The 22,368-nt window shown below is 41.6% G+C and overlaps 1 protein-coding gene, 1 long non-coding RNA gene and 1 other non-coding gene across 3 annotated transcripts; 2 read left to right on the forward strand and 1 right to left on the reverse strand.

The window, feature by feature from the left end:
• Positions 1 to 970: 970 nt before the first annotated feature.
• Positions 971 to 22,164, reverse strand: LOC106998072 (uncharacterized). The gene is made up of 3 exons (XR_013417010.1): positions 21,838 to 22,164; positions 21,462 to 21,566; positions 971 to 5,871 (listed from the first exon to the last, which is right to left on the reverse strand). It is a non-coding gene; the product is annotated as an uncharacterized LOC106998072 (long non-coding RNA).
• Positions 6,323 to 6,397, forward strand: LOC114677860 (small nucleolar RNA SNORD28). The gene has a single exon (XR_003729289.1). It is a non-coding gene; the product is annotated as a small nucleolar RNA SNORD28 (small nucleolar RNA).
• LOC709077 (PSME3-interacting protein) lies at positions 17,240 to 18,388 on the forward strand. The gene has a single exon (XM_078001237.1). It carries the CDS (start codon positions 17,455 to 17,457, stop codon positions 18,217 to 18,219), a length of 765 nt encoding a protein of 254 aa, XP_077857363.1. The 5' UTR covers positions 17,240 to 17,454; the 3' UTR covers positions 18,220 to 18,388.
• Positions 22,165 to 22,368: the final 204 nt, after the last annotated feature.

Genomic DNA, 22,368 nt, shown 5'->3' on the forward strand with positions numbered 1-22,368 from the left:
TCACTTAAAATCTAAAATCCTTTTATTGCGGCATTTCTTAGAACCAAAATACACAAATTTTCATCTTTCTGAAGCTAAGAGTGCCATATAAAATAAAGTTGAAATGCTTTTAGCTCAAGTAAAATAAGCAAATATAATCTCAAATAACAAACAAATGCCAACAAGAGTGGGTTTGGGGGAACAAATCTGCTCAGAAATTTGTATCCGTTTTCTCTAACTATGAAACAGGCCCAGTCTAACAGCACATTCTGCAGACAAATAATGCCATTATTTATGACCTTTTCAACATTCTATGAATAAGAAATGGGCATAGAAAATTTTTATAAAATTAAAAAATATATTGTCAACAATAGCCAAATGCCACCTAGTTAGGACTAGAACTCACTTATGTTATAATAAAATATCAATAATTTATTTGAACATTAATAAAACATAGGAGTTTGTAGAATTAAGAAGATATTGTTTAATTGTTCCATGAGTGCAATAGCAACCCATGCTACAAATAAATAACCAATTTCTCCATTCATACCAAAATGGTCAGAACATACAGGAAAGATACTACTGCCACAGATTCACTCAAATGGCTTGAGCCTGCAGGGACACGAAGGCCTCAGAGCACTTCTCCCTACACAATAGCACCATAATTTACCTGTGAGTCAACAATATATTCAAATAATATTCATTTTATCACTTGATATTAAAATAGCTTGAATATGATAAAAAGAATTAATTGGATGCCACAAAGAGCAACCAGATCTTAAGATAAAGAAGCCAAGGGGCATCAAAGGATCTAGCTTTAGTGGGCTGGAAGATGTTACGATCTTAGGGCCCCTCCTGAAGAAAAAGAGTACAAAATTATAAACATAGAATTGTTGTGGAAGTATATTTTATACATAATTGAGAAAAGAAATCTCAACAAATTACATACACAATTTAAGCTAACAAATTCAACACAGATCATAAAAATCCAACAGAACCATAATATTTTTATTAACTAAATAACTAGCATACTTCTATAATACTTTTCTTCATAACTTTGCTGGATGTTCTTTTAACCCCTCTTCATAAGACAAGAATGATTTAATATATTCCATACAGAGAAGAGAAAGATGGCTTAGTCTTTCCTCTAGCATGGTTGATAGAAAGAGACATTAACAAATACATTCTTGGCAAGAGAGAACCTCCATTTTCACTGGTTGTTGGTAAGAACCAAATCTTCTCTTAAGAATGTAATATATTTGGTGAAATTTTCACAAACTGACCTCTGGCTCCATACTAACCTTGTTTCTAACTTGTCTCTCCCCTACCACCAACACACACTTCCAGCTGGGGAGGGAGAGAGTGCTGGATTCAAGACGGTGTCTACCAGATGCTCCTCAAGTTGGCATTCCCAGAAGTTGTTTCTTCACTTGCACAGCCAGCAATACTCCATCATACATGGAAGGGACTGCAAATCACAGAAGTGTATTCCACTCCACTCGCAGTAAACATACGCCCATCTCATCTTCTCCTTGGGTCATCTCAGAATTGTCCATGGCGGCTCCAGTATGGCCCAAGAGGAGGAGAAAGAAGAGAAGTTGGAGTGGAAAGACATCATGGTCTTAATTGACTGAAATTTAAAATTTCTTCTTTGTGAAAGTTTTAAAAATCAAATATCAACGTGTGAATACATGTCTGGGGCCTCTCCCAGAGCCTTGGGAAGGGTTCCTCACAAATGACAGGCCTGACAATTACACTTGGGCAGTTTCACAGTAAAGCTACATCATTCAGAAGATGAAGATTAAAGAAAGAATCCCAGAGTTGAAATAGAAGATTGGTCAGAACTGGAGAGGCAGAGTGAGTCAGCACAGCCACCCTTCTCCTGCCTATACCACAACCAGTCTCACATGGGCTGCCCAGAAAATGTCGAGTTGTGTCAGGTACAATGAGCACCCAGACAGAGATGGTTGAAAAAAAAGCAAAGAAAAAATACAGTAAATCATGTTATATTACCATTTTGTAGGTAAAATGATCGAATATCTGCAATTTTATGTGTCTGACCTAATACTTATTATCCATATTTAGTTAACGCACCATGTGCCATATTTTTGGCACTCCTAGGCAGTGTCATGGGTTGAATTGTATCCCCACAAAAAAAGATGCAATGAACTAACCCCAAATATCTCAGAATGTGATCTTATTTGGAGATGGCATCTACAGAAGTAATCCAGTTGAGATGAGGCCATTAAGGTAGACTCTAATCCAAAATGACTGGTGTCCTTTTAAAATGGGGGGATTTGGACACAGAGACAGATGTGCACAGAAGGAAGATGATGTGAAAAGACAGAGAGAATGCCATCTACAACTCAAGGCTGCCAAAAGCTAAGAGAGAGGAATGGAACTGATCCTTCCCTCACAACCCTCAGAAGTCAACCGTGCTACACCTAGACCTCAGACCTCTAGCCTCCAGAACTGCAAAAGAACACACTTCCGTTTTTTACACCATGTTGTTAACAGCACGTTGTTACGACAACCCTAGGAAGCTAACCTAGGCATTGACTCCTTAAAGCTTCACTATGCTCCTGTAAGGTAAGTGCTGTTACTATTACATAAATTTCAGAACACTGAAGCTCAGAGAAGCTAAGAACAGTGTCCAAGTTCACAGACATAGCAGGGGATGAAACTGGGCTTTGAACCCCAGTTGCCTGGCTCCAGGCTTACTCTTATCATCTCCATGAAGCACTAGCTCAGTGGACCTAAGTTTGCATTCAGTAATTTTTTTTTTTTTTTTTTTTTTTTTTTTTTTTTTAGATGGAGTCTTGCTCTGTCACCCAGGCTGGAGTGTAGTGGTGCGATCTAAGCTAATTGCAACCTCTGCCTCCCAGGTTCAAGCAATTCTCCTGTCTCAGCCTTTCGAGTACCTGGGATTACAGGTGCATGCCATCCTGCCCAGCTAATTTTTGTATTTTTAGTAGAGATGGGGTGTCGCCATGTTGACCAGGCTGGTCTCGAACTCCTGACCTCAGATGATCTGCCAGCCTCAGCCTCCTGAAGTGCTAGGATTACAGGAGTGAGCCACTGTACCCAGCCCAGTAATTATTTTTAATTAGCAATATCCATGGATAATATGAAGAACATTTTTAAGGCCCTGAAAACCCCTTATTCTCTGAAATACTATTTATAAAATATCCACTAAAATCCTGTTTGCAAGACAGGAAGCTTGCCTCGACTAAGGATAATTGGCAGCAAAATGGGAATGGTGCCCATTCATTTACAGTGAAGACAGAGAGAGACCAAAACTAGTGATAGAAAATGATAGGAAGAGATAGCTTCTAAAACTTCATTTTGGGTGAAAACTAAGAAATAATGTGTTAATTCTCAGGATGAACAAAAACAAACATTTGAGAAGCGGGTAAGTTGTATTAAATTTCTAATAAAGTTATCTAATGCCCTTTATTTCATATTTGATTTTCATAGCTTGACAATAAAGAAGGTCATTCTACCAAAAAAAAATTAATAAGTCATTGATTTTTCCAGGGGTATCTCTTATTTTTTGGAGATTCACAATTTTCATTTTGGAGAATCCATCTAGTCTTCCTCCTTATTGAGTTTCTCTTCTTTAGTTCTTACGTAGGTTAACTCTCCGGGAATCTCATTTGTAAATGACTTTGGGTAGTAATGCTTTGAGCTGTTCTCCAACCTCACTTCCATGGACTTTATGAAATCCCACCTCTTTCACAAGAACTGCAGCTTCCCTTTGTAGTTGAAATACACTGTGCTGTCAGGTGTTTACAACTTGGTGAGTTCAGAGGGACTATGGACCAGAAAGACACTGAGCTCTCAAAGCACACAGATGAGATGGATATAAATAAGTGTTATATGATGTGTACCAGATGCTGTAATGGGGACTGACATTATGCATTATGGCAAAATATAGTTTCCTGGGGAACTTCAAATGTCAGGGACTCTGATAATCAAAACAAAAAATGAGAGCCACCCCCTGCCCCATGTCTTTGCTTACAACCTCATTTCCCAAAGTACATTCCAGTGAACTATAATTCCTGGAGACGTGATTAGTAGGGATAAGTAGGAAGTACAGGGAAGCTATGGTTAAGCACTTCTGGGAAACACAGAGTTAAACATAGACCAATGAATTTGAATGCTTTGAGAATTCCCTGAGACTATAATGTACTAATCATGTACATTTTGAATCTCTAAGAGCTACATAGAATAGGTAATGTTTTCCAAAAGCATAAATTTGTTTAAAACTGTCTTCTCTAGCATTGGATAGGATAAGTGTTCAGGAGAGCATACTTTAGAAAACGGTGACTTAGAAAACCCCTTTCTGTATATCTGACACAAGATTATACTTTAGTAAACTTAAGGTGATTGATCATAAACTCTACTCTAGGATGTCCAAATTAGTATGACTTCATTCTTTTAAACAATGATGCCCAGAGCTCAGCTTCAAATAGTTTTGAGATTAGGACCATGGAATATCACAGGAAAAGCATTAGACCGAAAGGAGAATTTACAGAGTCCTCATGACTTGGGGGCCTTGGCTTCTCATTAGCCAATGGGGTAGGGTGGTGAATCCCTAAGGTTCCCTGCAGTACATAGAACCAGAACTAATAGAAAGAGAAGACTCAGAGTGGCAGAGAATGCTAAGGACAGGTAGGGGAGTACACCATCAATGCTGGTGCCTTTCAAACCAATCATTGCAGAAGTCATAGAATTGAAAGCACAAGATTTCTTCCCTTTTGTAATGCCTATACCAGTTTGTAATAGGATAGAGGCCACCAATAGGCTGATTTCTTTGCAAAAGAATTCACCTATTTTAAGGGATTTTTTTTTTAAGTTGATTAAGCCTTAGGCAAGGGTAAACAGAATTGAAGAAGGGAGAAGAGGTGCTACCAAGAAGGATGGTGGAGGATGTCAGGCCCATGACTGAGGAGTAAAGCAGCTGAGAAACAAAGTAATGCTGGTGAAACTGCTCATGTCTATGGGAACCACCAGCAAATTAAACAACATAGCAAAACGATCTAGTCATTTACTCACTCATGCCACAGTGAGCAGAGAGGTTCCATGTTAGCGTCATGTTAGTAAAAAGTCATTAACTTTAAAACTTCACATCTCTCTTTTTTTCACCTGTTATTTATCATTTCTACCCTGCTCACATCCTCAAGGTGAAGTGAGTTGTCTTAAATTATTAAGTCATATAGAAAAATTCAGGGTGAAAGATCAAAACCAATTAAGAGGCAGGCATCTGGGTTTAATTAGTCACTGCAACTGAGCACATCAGCAGGCTTACTATTAGCTAGCACTGGCTTTCACTAAAAGGAAGTATCTAAGTTCATCGAAATGAGATTAATTTATTTTCCAGGTACTATATTCGAAGAAGGCTATACTGCTGGTGTGTTTATATAAAAAGTGATAGACAAGGAAAGTCTTCATCTCTAATGTTGATCCCACTCCCACACCTTTCATTTCTCCTTCAGCCTGAACTCTGCATCAAGGCCCCTCACAAAAGTTGCTGTCGCCTGGTATTTACCTATCCCATTCTGCAGAATCTCCAGAAAAGAGTTACAGGTTAAAGAAGCCTCTAGCTTCTTCTGCCATCTGTCTGGAGGGTGAAACATGGGACTTAGGGTACCTTCCCCTTAGGAGGAGCAATGGATCTGGATTCTGAAACAGGTCATTACCTGGGGTGGAGAGGTGAAGGGCTGAAGCTTCAAGCTGGCTCTGGTCTAGGCTCTGACAATCGAGGTGTCTGGATCACCCAGAGAGATTCAATATGAGAGGAAACAGTCTTGGATTTAGACCTGTTTTCTTTCTTGTGTTGTGTCTCTCAGGAACTTAATGCTGCTAGGTTGCAGGAGCTGTACACCTTTGCTAAAGAGTCACATGAATATGAATGCTAAGTCACACCACACCAAAAAAAAGTTACAAGAAAAACCTTAAGTGATCATCATCGCAACACTTCTAAGGCATTCTACAGGTGTCTTTTCATTAATTCAACCCATCTCAGAGGCTTACTATCACATCAATCCAATTTGGAAATATTTGGAAAACTAAGATAATACAATGTGTATTTGTTAACTTGTGTAATTTTTCTTCTCAACATTTACTCGAGGCAGGGAAAGATTTTAGAGACACTAGAAGAATAAATGAGCAAGATGTTCTTTGGACTGTCCCCTTCAAATTAAAACTAAATTAAAATGAAAACACATTAAAATTAAAACTCTGTTGACCTTTTGGCAAATTCTTAGTTGTTTTTAGAGTTGACAGCCCTAACAAGGGCCTCTGTATCAAGAAGTCACAGTGTCAATTAAAGAGGAATCTCTTCAGATGATTTGAACTGATAAGCTGAGGCTCTATGAGGAATGACAGTTAAGAGCATATTAAAGTTGTTATGAAAAAAAGAGAAAACTCTCTGAGTCTTTGTTTGATGTCGGATGCAGAACTGAAGACCTTCTGAGAAAACGAAGGAGCGTGGTTCACACCTTGATGAAATGCAATCCCAGAAGCACACCCAGTGTGATCCCCTGATGGCCAGGAGCAATTCTCAACTCCAACACTCTTGAAATTTGGGGCCAGATAATTCTTAGACTGGAGGAGGGGGCGCGGGCTGTCTTGTGCATAGTAGGATGTGGGATGTTTGGCACCTTACTACATGCCCACTATGTGTCAGTAGTACTCTACCCAGCTGTGAAAAGCAAAAATGTCAATGTCCCCTGGGGTAGGGAGAGCAACAACCCCAGCTGAGACCCACTGGCCCAAAGCTAGGGCCAAAGCCTTTTATAAAAACTGGATTTAAAATCTGCTCAAGTACTCTGACAGATCTTGGACTGCAACCTCCAGATTTCTGAGCCAAAGAAGGAAAGAAAATATTTTGGTCTGAAATTTTTAAGGTTAAGTCTTACTGCCTGGGTACCTCAATAATTTTGAAATCCCAATATGGCCCCAGGATAATTTTCAGATTGTCAATAGCGCTGAATTCTCATGAGTCCATCAGGCTGTTAGCTGCCATAGGTACCCGCAAGAACCACAAAAATAGTCTCTAACATGAATAGAGCTTCACATTCTACCCAGAATTTTTACATTTGTTATCTTATTTAAGTCTGCATGAGTTATTTATTTAGAATTTCCCAGTTTGGACAAAGTCTAGCTTATCTCTGAGGAATCTTGGTCAGCCACAATAATTTTAGTTTTCGTATAGTAGATACTTTCTGATGATAATCAGGAAAAGAGCTCATCAGTGTTTTATGGCCATTCCAATAGGTGGTACTAAGATTATGTCGTCAACATGGAAGTGGATGAATATCTTCCTAATTGCTATGAAAGACAGAGAAACATCCAAATTATCTAATTGTCGCACGGTTACTCAAATACACGTTTAATAGAAGAATGGCATTGCTTCACACCACTTAGATTGGATTTTGATCTGACAAAAGACATTTCTTTCCCCCTTAGATTTTGATAATAGTATTGCGAGTTGGACTTTGAGAAACGCTAATAGCCTGAGTTACATGATGAAGTTTGAGAGACTGGCCCACCAAAAAAAAAAAAAAAAAAAAAAAAATTCTGCCTACATGTTGAAGACCAGCAAAACAAAAATAAGCATTGAGAAGAGTTCCATGTTGTTCTCAATCGTTTTATCAGCAGCCTGAGAATACAGCAATGAACAGTGTTAAACTAGTTTTGCATAAAATCTAAACCGTTTTAGGATTAGGTTAAACTCAAGGCTACAATTTACATCAATGTCCCACAGAGTGCTGACTCTGTAATTTATAGGCAATTGAGATTCTCCCTATCCAATCCTGATAGAAAAATACCTGAAGAGTTAATTTAGCAAAGACTGAGGCCCATGCCTCAGGGGAGACTCTAAACTCTGTAGGACAGAAAGAAAGAACCCCCTGGGATACTTTTAAGGTGACTGAAGGGCTTTTAACATGCAGCTGGTTTACTGCATTCCAGATAATAAGAGGCCAGAAATATGTAACACACAGCAGGACTCTTGTAGAGAAGTCCAGTATAATTAGTCATCTGATCATCAACAAAGATTTAGGCTCCTGCCATTACAGAATCTATTGCTTGGGGGGCAATGTCCCCAGATCTGCATTTGGTATTTTTTCTGACAAGCAAACTCAAAGACTCCCTCCCAAATCTACTATAACCTGATTTTTGAAAAGGTAAGTTGCTTATAAAAACATTTGAACTTAATAAGTTTACATATGACTCATCTGGGTTCCGATTGCAGTATTATCTTGATAGCACCGCCAGGCTGCATGGTTTACGGGCAGGCTTCATCCAGCAGGGAGACAGACAGGCCCATTCACTGCCCAGAAATGGAGCCTTCCAGGCCAGTGGTTCTGAAGGTGGCTCTGAGCATACCCTAACTCTATCAGAAGCATCTGAGTACCTGCTGAAAATGCAGATTCCAGGCTCCCACCCCAGACCTACTGAACTTGAATTTTGGGAAGAGAAGTCCCTGGAATCTGGATTTTAACAACCATCTAAAAGTGATCCTAATTTTTTTTTTTTTTTTTTGAGATGGAGTCTTGCTTTGTCGCCCAGATTGGAGTGCAGTGGTGCAACCTCAGCTCACTGCAAGCTCCATCTCCCAGGTTCAGGCCATTCTCCTGCCTCAGCCTCCTGAGTAGCTGGGACTACAGGCGCCCACCACCACGCCCAGCTAGTTTTTTGTATTTTTAGTGGAGATGGGGTTTCACCGTGTTAGCCAGGATGGTCTTGATCTCCTGACCTCGTGATCCACCCGCCTCGGCCTCCCAAAGTGCTAGGATTACAGGCATGAGCCACCGCTCCTGGCCCTAAAGGTGATTCTTGAAAGCACTAGAGTCTGACTCTCCAAAGAGTGACATGAAATTCGAAGAAAACAGGTCCCATCTTAATGTGCTTGTGTGCATAGCATCAGCTCTTTGGTTGCATGTTTGGTCAATCATGGTGACTTCATGACAGATTTGGTTTAAGAGGTGAGTGCTTAATTTAAAACCCAGATGTCTACAGCCCCTTCCTGGTTCCCACACTCTACCACAACTCACCTTACCTTGCACCTTATTTGAGGCATACCCAGTGTGATCCCCTTCAAATTCACACACACGTACACACACACACACACACTTATAAAAGGCAATAAAAATGCATACCTGGCACTCTTCTCTGATGGACCTGTGCTGTGCCTCCTCTAGAGATGTTGGTCTGACCCTCTGAATAGCTGTTGCATTTGCTAGATTTTAGCATTTGCTAAAACCTGGCTCCTTGCCTCTTCTTCCCCCCACTTTCCAGTTGTAATAATTATTTCATTGTTGAAAGAGGCTCTCCATTCCCCCATGAAAGGCTTACAGAAAATACTTACCATAGGTATTTGAGTTACTCCTGCCCTTATGCATGAACTTATACATTCTGATAAATAAGTAGCAGCTTCTCTTTTATCCTTCTTATTGACCATCCTACAATCTACAGTTACTGTCATCAAATAGCAAGAACTATAACAAAAAGTAGGAAAAACCTTTGTGAAAAGAAAACGTGCACAAGGAATGAAAAGAGCTTAACACCTGCTTATTACTCAACCTTTACATCATATCAATGTAACATAATGTCATTTGATTAAAGGACAACACATTTTTTCAAGGAAAAGAGTAAGACTTCAGAAATGTCTATTTCCAGCAGTGATTTTTAAATCAGATCTTTTTTGAGAAAGAAATGCAGCGTATCAAAATCTCACTAATTTCAGCCAGTTGGCAAACTATTAAGTGTCCATTTTCTATCATACAAATTAAACACTATATCTGGCTTCCAGGGGACTCCTGAACTAAGATTGTGTTGTAGATTATCAGAGTCTTCCATGAGCTTTACAAGGTAGAAAAATAGAACACCATCATATTCTGCAGCTTCTTAGTACATGAACACGGCTATGAGATAGAGCACGACAGAGTTCCCTATGCATCTATGGATGTGTGCAAGGGCAGAACCCACAGTGCAAGGCAGTCTGTCCCTGGGAGGTCTCTGCCACACCCAGCACAGCTGACAACTGCCAAGGAATGATACAAGACCCTCACCTAACAAAATTCTATTTGTAAAAGGAGGACTGTCAAATTCATTTGGAAAACACAATCATCTACAGATTCATGAAAACATTGCTCTATCGAGACTCTGAAAATTCGTATAGTAAAGACAATGCTAACCTTGTTTGAGGTGGCATTCCTCCAACTTGTTTGATCCTGGAACTTTTTTCTAATCACACCTATTCCTCTCCCATGGACCCACAGTTCTGCAGGGAACAATTTTAGGCAATTCCATCAGCCCTAGGAGAGTCTGAGGTCCATGGCGGCTACACAGAATGCTACCGTCACTGCATACTGCCAGGAGTCTGGGCTCCCTCAGTCAACAAGAGCTGTGATTGAGTCTCGAGACCACGGAGAGCTTTTCTGGGTGGTGAGCAGAGACTTGGCGAAGTATGAGGTTGGCTTCCAAGGTGATAGAGTTTGGATGTGTGTCCCTGCCCAAATCTCACATTCAATTGTAATCCCCAATGTTGGAGGTGGGGCCTGGCAGGAGGTGTTTGGGTCATGGAGGTGGATCCCTCATGGCTTGGTCTTGTCTTCAAGACAGTGAGTGAGTGAGTGAGTTTGTGTGAGATCTGGTCCTTTAAAAGTGTATGGTACCTCCCCCCACCACTCCCTCTTGCTTCTGCTCTGGCCATGTGATGTGTCTGCTCCCACTTCACCTTCTGCCATGGGTAAAAGCTTCCTGACACCTCCCCAGAAACAAATGCTGGCACTATGCTTCATGTACAACCTGCAGAACTGTGAGCCAATTAAACCTCTTTCATAAATTACCCAGTCTCAGGTATTTCTTTATAGCAATGCAAGAATGACCTAATACACAAGGTATTCCAAATCCAGCTAGGTAGCATAGGTAGGAGAGGAAGAAAGGTAGACATAAGTAACAATATAAAACAGAATATAATAAGAATGCATGGATGCTGTGGGCATACTTCTCAGAGGAAGAGAGGCAATGAATTTACAGTGGACCCCAGTGTCCACAGAAAGCCACAGAGACTGGTAGTACACTGAACCAATGAGTAGGGCAGAGAAAGATATTGTGCAACAAGCATATCCTAGGATTTACTAAATGGAATGCTTGTGGGGATAGAGAAAAAGGGAAGAGCAAATTTGAATGCTGAGCTTTTGAACACAGAAAGTGGGGGAATGGTGACTCTCCCAAAGCCAGAGCAGAAGCATCAAGTACAGTTGGACCCTCAGTACCCATGGGGGATTAGTCACAGGGCCCCTCTCTGATACCAAAGTCATTGGATGCTCCAATCCCTTATAAAAAGTGGCATAGCATTTGCATATAACCTATGCACATCCTCCTGTACACTTGAAGTCACCTCTAGATTACTTGTGACACCTAACACAGTGTCTACACATCACTTTATTCATGTAGATTCAAACACAGTACTCAGCACATGGCAAAGTCAAGTTTTGCTTTTTGGAATTTTGTGGGGGGTTTTTTTCTGAATATTTTTAACCCACGGTTAGTTGAATCCATGGGTGCAGAACTCATGCCAGCTCTGCTGTCTTGATGGTACTTTGATGAATTGGAGAAAAGGCAATACAACTGTAGTGAATATCTGCTGGTTTTGTCCATCAGGATCCATTCACCCATCTTGTCATAAAACAATGTCCAGATTCTAAAGCTATGCTGTGTAGGGTAATTAATTCACCTCTAAAGCTGCTGGCAGAAGCTCTCTCTACTCATGGCAGGGCAGAAAAAGCAGCAGCATGAGTACTTTTAGCTGCTGGCCATCAGTCCAATGCCAACAAACATAGGAGAAACAGATGAGAAAACTCAGGGCCCTGGATATATCATGGGATCCCCTGGGTCAACCATACCTAAAGCCATTTATTCTGGATATTTCAGCTAATTAACTCCTTTGCCATTTCAAGCAGTTTAATCTATGGTGTTATGATTGCAAACACACAAACAAAATTCACAGAATACCCAAATGTTATAAACTGATAGGCTGGCCTGAGAATATGAGTTTGGGAAATCAGCTCAAAAAGGTGACAGATGAAGCCACAGAAGCAAAGAGGTCCAGGGAGAAAGAACAGAGAGAAAAGGAGAGAGCCAAGGCTGGGATCATAGGAATCATCACAGGTAAGCAAAATTTGAGGAGTAGGTGAGCCACAAAGAAAACAGACAGGCAAGTGACATGATTTGGATGTTTGTCCCCTCCAAATCTCATGCTGAAATATGATTCCCAAGGTTGAAGGTGGGGCCTGATGGGAGGTGACTGAATTATGTGGGGGGACTCCTCAGGAATGGTTTAGCACCCTCCCCTTGATGATAAGTGAGTTCTCATTCAGTTCACAGGAGATCTGGCTATTGAAGAGAGTTAGAGACATCCTCCTTCTCTCTCTCTTGCTCCAGCTCTCACCATGTGATACACTAGCTCCCTTTCACCTTCCGCCATAATTGTAAGTTTCTGCGGCCTCACCAGAAGCAGATGCCAGCACCATGCTTCGTACAGCCAGCAGAACCATGAGCCAATTAAACTTCTTTTCTTTGTAAATTACCCAGTTTTAGGTATTCCTTTATAGCAATGCAAGATGTACTAACATGGAAAATAAGAGGAAGCCCAGAAAGTAAAGTATCAAAATCCCCAGGACATAGGTAAAGAGAAGAGTAAAGCTTTCTAATTTTCAGCTACTATTATCTGTTGTTCACTTGTTCCATGCTAGACAGTGTTCTGGCCACCATATATTTAAGAAATCCTTCAATCCCCTCACTCTTACTATCAGGTGGGTATTATCATTATCACTGTGTAGATGAGGAAGCTGAAGCACAGCAGTTAATGAACTTGCCTATAGTCACACAGCTAGTAAATGGCAGAACTAGAATTTGGCCCTGGTATCCTGCCTCTAGAATTCACTTTGTTAACCAGTATACTCTACACTTATCAACTTTCTGCATCTTTCTGGAACTGCTGCTAAGCATGCAAGTAAAGATTCATTTAACCAAAAATTTATCTTCTACATTCAGTCTGACGTGGATATCAGACTGAACATCCAATGACATACACACATTGTATATTATTCCCTTTTTATGGTACTCTGTTAAAATAAACATAGACTAGAGGCAGATAGCTTACTTAGTCATTCACATCTTAGCATGAATTGGTTTGATTTAAAATTTTTGTCTTATACCAATGGAGGAACCTGGGCCCATATAGATGTGCTAAGTGTATGAGATGCTATACATAGAATAGCTCAGAGAAGAGAGGATTAAGAATAAACTTTTCCCCTTCACAAGTCTCTTGTGAATCCAGACTTTTTTTTCTCCTATCCAGTTTCTATTACCTGAAGTATAAGACTGCATGCTTCACTGGGCACAGGTTAAGAGGTCAGCATGAAGGTCAGCCTTTCTCTCCATGAGCCCAACCCCACAAGGCACTTATAGAAGGACAATCTTTGGTGTTTATTTTAAATGCGCATCTGTCGCACCTGGGATGAAGGGTTCTAGTAACATCAAAAATTAGTATGGCTATTATGGAAAATGGCATGGAATTTTCTTAGAAAACTAAAAATAGAATTACCGTGTGATCCAGCAATCCCACTTCTGGGTATATATCAAAGGGAATATATACCCTTTGGTATGTCAAAGAGCTATCTGCACTTCTGTGTTCACTGCAACACTATTGACAACAGCCTAGTTAGGAATCAACATAGGTGTCTATCAACAGATAAATGGAAAAAGAAAATATGGTATACATACATAATGGAATACTATTCAACCTTTAAAAAGAACAAAGCTCTATCGTTGGCAACAACATGGATAGAATTAGAGATCATTATGCTACATGAAATATGCCAGGTGCAGAAAGACAAATACCTCATGTTCTCACTCAAATGTAGAATCTAAAACAATTGAATTCATAGAATCAGAGAGCAGAATGGTGATTACAGAGACTGGGGGCTGGGGAATGTGGAGATGAAGGTCAAAGAGTACAAAGTCTCAGTTATGGGGGATACAGATTTTTTCTTTTTTGAGTCTACTGCAATGCATGGTGCATATAGTTAATCAGAGAGTATTGTACAGGTTTTGAGGTGATGGATATGTTAACTAGCTTTATTTAACTATTCCACTTTGTATGAATAAATTATAATATCACTTTGTACCTCACAAATTTATACAATTATAAATTGTCAATTTACAATAAATAAAGGTTATAAAATGAAGGCAAAAAATTAAAAATAAAAACTACATGGGGTAGACTTTCCAAGTAAAATACCAATGGTAGAAAATATGCAGGAAAATAAATACTAATTGATTTTACTAATTTAAAAACCCTAAGATAGACTATGAGCTAAGTTAGCTAAGTTTGTTTGTTTTTTGTTTGTTGTTTTTTTTCTTTTCTTTTCTTTTCTTTTCTTCTTTTTTTTTTTTTGAAACGGAGTCTTACTCTGTCATCAGGCTGGAGCACAGTGGTGTAATCTTGGCTCATTGCAAACTCCACCTCTCGTATTCAAACAATTCTTCTGCCTCAGCCTCCCAAGTGCCTGGGACTACAGGCATGCGCCATCACGCCTGGCTAATTTTTGTATTTTTAGTACAGATAGGGTTTCATCATATTGGCCAGGCTGGTCTTGAACTCCTGACCTCGTGATCTGCCCCCCTCAGCCTCCCAAAGTGCTGGGATTACAGGCGTGAGCCACTGCACCCAGCCTGTTTGGTTTTTTTCAAGCAAGAAACCGGTTAGGAAAAAAAAATATTTTCAACCTACATTCCTGGAGCCCCTATCTACCCAGTCTATCCCTGGCTAAGTCCTGTCTTTGTAACATCTTCTCACTCATCACTGCCTGTGGGAAGCCTCCCAGGATAAGCCCAATAGTCTACATAGCCCTGTAATACTCTTGATTTCAGGTTTTCATCATTTATTTCATATCCATTTTCCTGCCTGAACTTCATATCCACCAAGGCAAGGATATTCACTGTCTCATTCACCACCAGGTGCTACCCCTGGGACTTGGGTAGCTCTCATGAATGAATTAATAACTAAAAGTAAAGGATTGCTACCGTATGAATGATCTTACAAGTCAACAATAAAGAGGGAAACGCTCCAATAGAAAAATGGGCAAAATTAGTATGTATATAAAAATAAATGTAAAATAAAATCATGACACCATTTTTCAGACATTTTCCCTCTCCTTTAAATTCAAAAACAAAATAAAATCTAAGGAAAACTAACACACACATCCCTTAGATGTGGGGAATGGCCACTCTCATAGGCTGCCACAACCTTTCAGTTGGGCACCTTGGCTCTATGTATTGGCTTCTTTAAAATGTGCCTGCCCTTTAGCTCAGCGATTTTGCTTTTAGGAATATGTCCTAAGAATATACACAAATATTTATATGTGGAACAATCAGTGCATCATTGTGTATAACAGCAAAGAGAAATCCAAATAAGCAATAATAGAGGATTAAATTATGCACTCGAGTAAAATAGAATGATATGCAGCACTCTTAGTGAACATTTATTGATCCTTGTATGGGCCAGACACTGCACTAAGTACGTAGCATGCAGTGTCTGACTTAATCCTCAGAACACTTTATAAAGTAACTATTACTATTACAGCCATTTTCCATGGAGGGCAATTATGATTTAGAGAGATGAAGTAACTTGCTGAAGGTTACACAGCTAGGAAGTGGCTGAACAAGAAGCAGTTCCCAAGGCCAGGCCCTAGGTCACAAAGCTATCTACCCCCATGTTAAATATGTCCAGTGCACCTTTAGTGACATGGAAAGGCGTTCCTTATAGGTTCCTTACAGGTTCCTGTGTTCCTTATAGGTTCACTTAAAAGATAGAGTACAAGATCATATACAGTATACAATCACCTTTTAGTAAAATACATATTATACTAAAATGCATATCTGTGTCTGTCTTTTTGCACAAGGACTAAAAGGAAAAATTCACCTCTAAAGGTTCTCTGGGAGGCAGGGTCATGGGATAATGGGGTTTTTCTTTTATTTTTGCTTACTCCAGTGTTTCTTGGTTTTCTAGAATGAGAATAGGTCACTTATATTATACTTTTTAAATGTTTTAAGTTGACCTCAAAGTAGCCTAGAACTTCAGAGGTCCTTACATATTACCCAATCTAACCTTCTTCCTAGCAAGAAGATACAAGCCTGGAGAAATCAAGCAAGGGCCTCACAGTGTCTTGCCTAATTAATACCCCAAGAGCCAGGATTGTGACGGGGCTGCCTATCCCTGGCCACAGGGTCTTAGCATCACCTTCACCCCAGGAAGGCACCTGACCGTGCTCACCTGCACAGTCAAGAGAAACACAACTCGGACACTCACTCATTCTTCTGAGCATTCAGCCATCTACCTTCACTCGCTATAACTAGCATCTTGAGTGACACCCTGCTGCCCTACAAAACAACGGTGCCCTGGGAGATGAAACGCCTGAAGAGCATGACACTGCAGCCTCCAACCAGCTCCGGATCATTCTTCCTAGACCAATGGCTCTGAACAGAGATATCTGGCAGCATCCCCTAGCAACATTTTCTGAAGATGAGGCCCGCATGGAGATTCTGACTCAGTGGGTATAGAGAGGGGCCTACGTCAGAATGTACTGAAAAACATTTCCATGCAATACTAATGTACATCCCCAATTAAGGAACCCTGGTCTATATAAATCTTCAAGTGTCAGTGTCTTAACTGGGAACTAGACACAGTTGTTTTCATCCTAATTTAAAACTCTGTCTGCTGTTAGGAAGAACAGATGCATCCCTTTCTGCCAGAAGCCTTGACGTGGATCAGGCTTTCTTTTTAGTTGTTTCTTATCCTCGGGAGAAGAACGTTGTGAAGGGCAAAGGGGGTGTTGGCTCACTCCCGCCACATTGCTCCAACACATCTGGCCGAACCCCGAGTCAGGCAATTGAGAACCCAAAGCTGGTCAGCAGTGTGTAGGCACAGGGCAGATGTGACAGCAGCTTGAGAGCCAGAACTGGGGACCAAGGCATGGTCCACGAGGGAGGCCGGGCCGGCTGTGGGTGCTCCAAGCATCCGCAAGGTTACAGCACACAGCAGAGCTCCAGAAGGAGCTTAGAACGCCATTTTGCTCTTAGCGTTCATAACCAGCAGCAGTGGAAGCAGTTCAGAAGCAAACCTTCTCCAGAAACAAGATGAGGCTGGTCTTCTCTGCTTCCTCTTTAAAAAATTAAACTTGGAGGAAGCCCTGAAGGGTCAAAAGGAATACAAAAGCAAAGGCTATTTTCTTTTTTCTTCTTCTTCTTTCATTCGTTCCTTCCTGTTTCTTTCTTTCTTCCTCTCATTTTTGTTTTTCTTTTTTAAGAGCGAGCGGCTCTGCGGTGGCGGTTTGGGGTAGGCGCCGCCGAGGTGAGGGCGTCTCGCCTCCCGCGCGCCGGTAGATTGGATGTTTCATTATGGATGGAGGGGATGATGGTAACCTTGTTATCAAAAAGAGGTTTGTGTCTGAGGCAGAACTAGATGAACGGCGCAAAAGGAGGCAAGAAGAATGGGAGAAAGTTCGAAAACCTGAAGATCCAGAAGAATGTCCAGAGGAGGTTTATGACCCTCGCTCTCTGTATGAAAGACTACAGGAACAGAAGGACAGGAAGCAGCAGGAGTATGAGGAACAGTTCAAATTCAAAAACATGGTAAGAGGCTTAGATGAAGATGAGACCAACTTCCTTGATGAGGTTTCTCGACAGCAGGAACTAATAGAAAAGCAACGAAGAGAAGAAGAACTGAAAGAACTGAAGGAATACAGAAATAACCTCAAGAAGGTTGGAATTTCTCAAGAGAACAAGAAGGAAGTGGAAAAGAAACTAACTGTGAAGCCCATAGAAACCAAGAACAAGTTCTCCCAGGCAAAGCTGTTGGCAGGAGCTGTGAAGCATAAGAGCTCAGAGAGTGGCCACAGTGTGAAAAGACTGAAACCAGACCCTGAGCCAGATGACAAGAATCAAGAGCCCTCATCCTGCAAGTCTCTCGGAAACACTTCCCTGAGTGGCCCCTCCATCCACTGCCCCTCTGCTGCAGTCTGTATCGGCATCCTCCCGGGCCTGGGCGCCTACTCTGGGAGCAGCGACTCCGAGTCCAGCTCAGACAGCGAAGGCACCATCAATGCCACCGGAAAGATTGTCTCCTCCATCTTCCGAACCAACACTTTCCTCGAGGCCCCCTAGTTTCTCTGTCCTTACACAGGGAGCTCCTCCCCAAGGGTAGATTGGACCGTTCATGCTGCCTTCGGGCATTACGTCTCAAAAAAAAAAACTCCTTTGCCTGCATCCTGTGCACAACATGACACTTTTAACCAATCCAATCTAAAAATGTGCCAGAATCCACCTGTGGCCCGAATTGTGTTTGGTTTCTCTTTCTACTGCAGTGCACATGAGCAAACCTATCCCGCTGCCACTTTCCTCACTGATATTGGGAGGAGGGCAAGGCCCAGCTGAAGTTCCACTAAAAATGCCCTAGGAGAATAGGCACCGGCTGGCTTGCCAAAGGGTTTGGGTTTTATTGCTTTCTGTTTTTTTCTTTTCCTGACAGCACAAAGAAGTAAGGGCAGTTATAAGTAAGAAGTAAGGTGTTATTTAAACATTCTATTGTAGGTGAACGCGTTGTTTGGTTCTACTGCATTGTGGAGCATGCGGGGGAAGAGAACTGACCCAGGTGATGAAATGGAGCCCTTCCCTGGAACTAACCAGTCCTTGATGTTGTGTGACTAAGTAAAGATGATAAACCCCATCTGCTGGGGGTGTCACTTCACACTCGGCATGCATTGTGAAAGCTTTCCATACCCTTGGCCATTCTCTCTCCCCTCTTTATCCAACCCGGTTTATGCAGGAAGGGACTGCTAACAAGAAAGCTTCCATCTCAGACCTTTTCTCTGCCTGGGAAATTATTTTATGTTTGTTTTTGAAATAAAGGATTTAGTTTAAGATTCTAAAAAAAAAAAAAAATTAAACTTGAAGGGGGCAAGAGCTGTGACATCCTCAAGGCTTTTGCTTTCTACCTGCCTCTTCCCGTTATGAAGGATTGATGATTCAGGAATACTTCCACATTCTGTTAACATGGAGGAGAGAGAAGGGACTCTGGTTCCACCAGCCATTACTGCTAAAACAGGGCTCAAGGGGTCGCCGACACCAGCATTCTTCTCACTGAGGAAGCAAGGTTGAAAGAAAACAGAAAGATGGCCCCATTGGAAAAAGAACAGAAAATGTTTACAATGAAGTGGGATGTAAAGGTAGAAAGTAGAAGGAAAGAAACACAAGAAAATTAAAATGCGCTTGTAAAACTGTGAACTACATTATGCTATATTACCAGTAACTTTAGTGACTGCTCACTTAGGAACGCTTTTCTTTTGCAAGAAAAACAGAGCCAGCTCTTTCTTAGTTGAATAATAACAGAATGTTTAAGCCTGGATTGTGTTTCTTGGTTTTTAACATTGTTTATATTTGTTATTTGTATATGTTAATACATAAGTAGATTTTAAATAAATCCTACCTGGGAACCATTTTTAGAAATTTGGGGTTTTTGGTTTTTTTTTTTTTTTTTTTTTTGACAGTTCTATATTTAGCTAGACTGTTGAACTCGGTAAAATGTAGGGCTACGTTATGATTGTAAAGAACATTACAGCTAAAAACTCAAAATAATAAGTGTTTTGTTTAAAATCATAGCCAATTCTTCTGACATACAAAGTGACAGTCATTCCTCAGCTAAAAGAACGTGCTGGCCTTGCTTATGAATACATAGAATTTGGATGATATTTTTATATGCTTAGTAACTTCACAGTACCTGGGACAGCTAGAGCTAGGGCTACCTTAACCTCTAGTGGAGCACAAAGAATGCAACCTCAAGCCAGGGGCAGGTTTCAACTCCCCTTGCATATCCAGACTGAATATTCCCTGGTCTACACAACTTCCACAAAATAGCTTGAGCCACTCCCTTGGGCAGAGACCTAAGCTCTCCTCCTCTTCTCCTTCTGATAAAATCTCCATCGACATCCAAGGAAGTTCAAACCCATCTCAGCCTTTCTCTGACTCAAGGCTTCTGTTTCCCAGCTAGAAAGCATTTGCCTCAGGGATTATATTAAGACAGCAAATGTTGTGGGAAGAACACCAGCCATTAAGGCAGAAGGCAAAGGTTCAAGTCACAATGAAGTCACTTCCTTCCACATATGACACAAAGCCTCTCTGAGCCATGATCTGTCCCTCGTAGGCAGGGAGAACCCACTCTGTGTTGGGTACAAAGCCAATCGATGCCAAAGCACTCGCCACACTGCACGGTGCCTCCAAATACAAGTGAGGAGTGGAGAAACGAAGACGGACATCAACTCTGTGCTATGCCAGCATCCCCTCCGGTCTACAGCCTTGTCCCCCAGGCAGTGAACCTCTCTCCCTGTGCAAGCAGGCTCAGTCACACGAACAGCAGGCCCTGAGATCCTCCACAGGAAACGCTAAGCAGGCTAGTTTCCTGGCTGCCCACCTGGAGGCCCTGCGAGCTAGCCTTGTTCTGCCAATGACTATGTGCTGATCCTCAGACAGCATCCACTGAGGTTTTCTCTGTCTAACATCTGCCAGTTAGTGGTGCTCCTGTTTTATGGATTTTCATTCATTGTAATCTTTGCTTGCTGCAGCAGGGGCTGGGTTAGCCCAAAGAGAGGGCTCTGCAACAACAGTGTTAAACAAATAGCACCAGGCCTGGTATTTTTAGATATGTTAAAATTCTCTCTAAGCGCAATGTGAGGGCCTGAAAAACTCAGGCTGTTTCCTATGGCTGGGCGAATACTGATAAGAGCTTTATCCAATTTATAAGGCAAGAGAAGGAAATAATCATGTGTGATGGAATTGGACAAATAATCCCGTTCCAAACAATTATGAAATATAACGTAATTACAGAAGACTGTGCCAGGGTCTGGAAGTACCAGATTTCTCTCTCTCAAGAATCAACAATAATCTAAAATTTTGATTCTTCCAGGCCTCATGAGTCACCAAAAACCGTAGGCAACTAAAAATCAAGACAAAATCAATATACACACACGTGTGTATGGCACAAACATCCTTTCTTTTACATTTTTGGGGACTGATTTCACAGTGCTTCACAGACACACCCCTGCATACCCCACCAAGTAGGAGAAAGCACTTCAATTAATGCCAACACCCCCCTCCAAATCCAACTCTGCATACCAAGGAGAAACTCATATTCTAGTTACGATTTCTTAGAGAGATGGGGAAGAAGTTTCATTATCGAAACCACACTGCAGAAATGGATGAAATCCCTCAACAGGATTTCCAGTACTCCACCCAGGAGTCTCCTCTCCGGCCACCAGCTCCGCCTTCCCCCACTCTCCATCCACTGCTATTCAGAGCAGGCTGATGCCCCTCAACTTCTGAGTTTTGTAACTGAAATCAAGACTTCTTCCTACCTGTAATGTCTGTTTACAAGATGAGACCCTGACTGCAGAGATCAAAGGTGAGGTGAGGTGGATGTTTGAGGCGGAATTCTTCGTGCTGCTGGGCTGTAGTCTGGCCTGCGGTTTGGGAAAACAAGGGAAGGATTAGAGGAGGCTGAGGATTATAGAAAGGAAAGGAAGGAAGGGGTTCAGAGAAGGTCTGCTCCTTTTAAGGCATAGACCTACCTCCTCACCTAACCCTGGATCCTCACTGACATCTTAAGAAAGCCACTAAGCCACATGGAAAGAGACTAGAAGTTATGGGTATGAGCTGCTGTTCAGTTTGGTCTTCATCCATTTGGCATCTCCCCATTTTCCAGCAATAACTCAGGAAGACTCAGGTACGTACCTACCATCTTCTCAGGTGTCTCCTCCAAATTGAGCTGCTCTTCCCTCCCCCTGGCGTCTACTGTCTCTAGTGTCAGGTGACTTTCCAGGCCCCCGGAGGAGAGAGCAAGACATTGGGGGGAACTGACCAGTGGCTCCAAATCTGAGGTGCTTACTCCTTGCTGAGACAGTTCTTTATTCTCGCCCTGAGCTTCTTCCCCACAAGCCCCACCCTCCAGGTGGGCACACCACGAACTCTGTGCAGCGCTCTCACTTCACCCACAACAGAACAAAAGTTCTGACCAGACAGCTGTGCTCACCACCACCTCCTCCACAGCAGGTTCCCGCCACGCAGCCTCCACAGGGCTGGTCACATAAACTACCCTTCACACTGCTGCCAGGGCAACAAACCTTAGAAAAACAGAGGTTTTCTAAGATTAAAACCTCTCCATGCTCACTCTCTCTCTCCCTCCCTTTCTCTCTCTCTCTCTCTCTCTCTCTCACACACACACACACACACACACACACACACCCCTGCATTTCTGCTTAAATG

Source organism: Macaca mulatta, chromosome 4, assembly GCF_049350105.2.
Source record: "Macaca mulatta isolate MMU2019108-1 chromosome 4, T2T-MMU8v2.0, whole genome shotgun sequence".
Taxonomy (NCBI): domain Eukaryota; kingdom Metazoa; phylum Chordata; class Mammalia; order Primates; family Cercopithecidae; genus Macaca; species Macaca mulatta.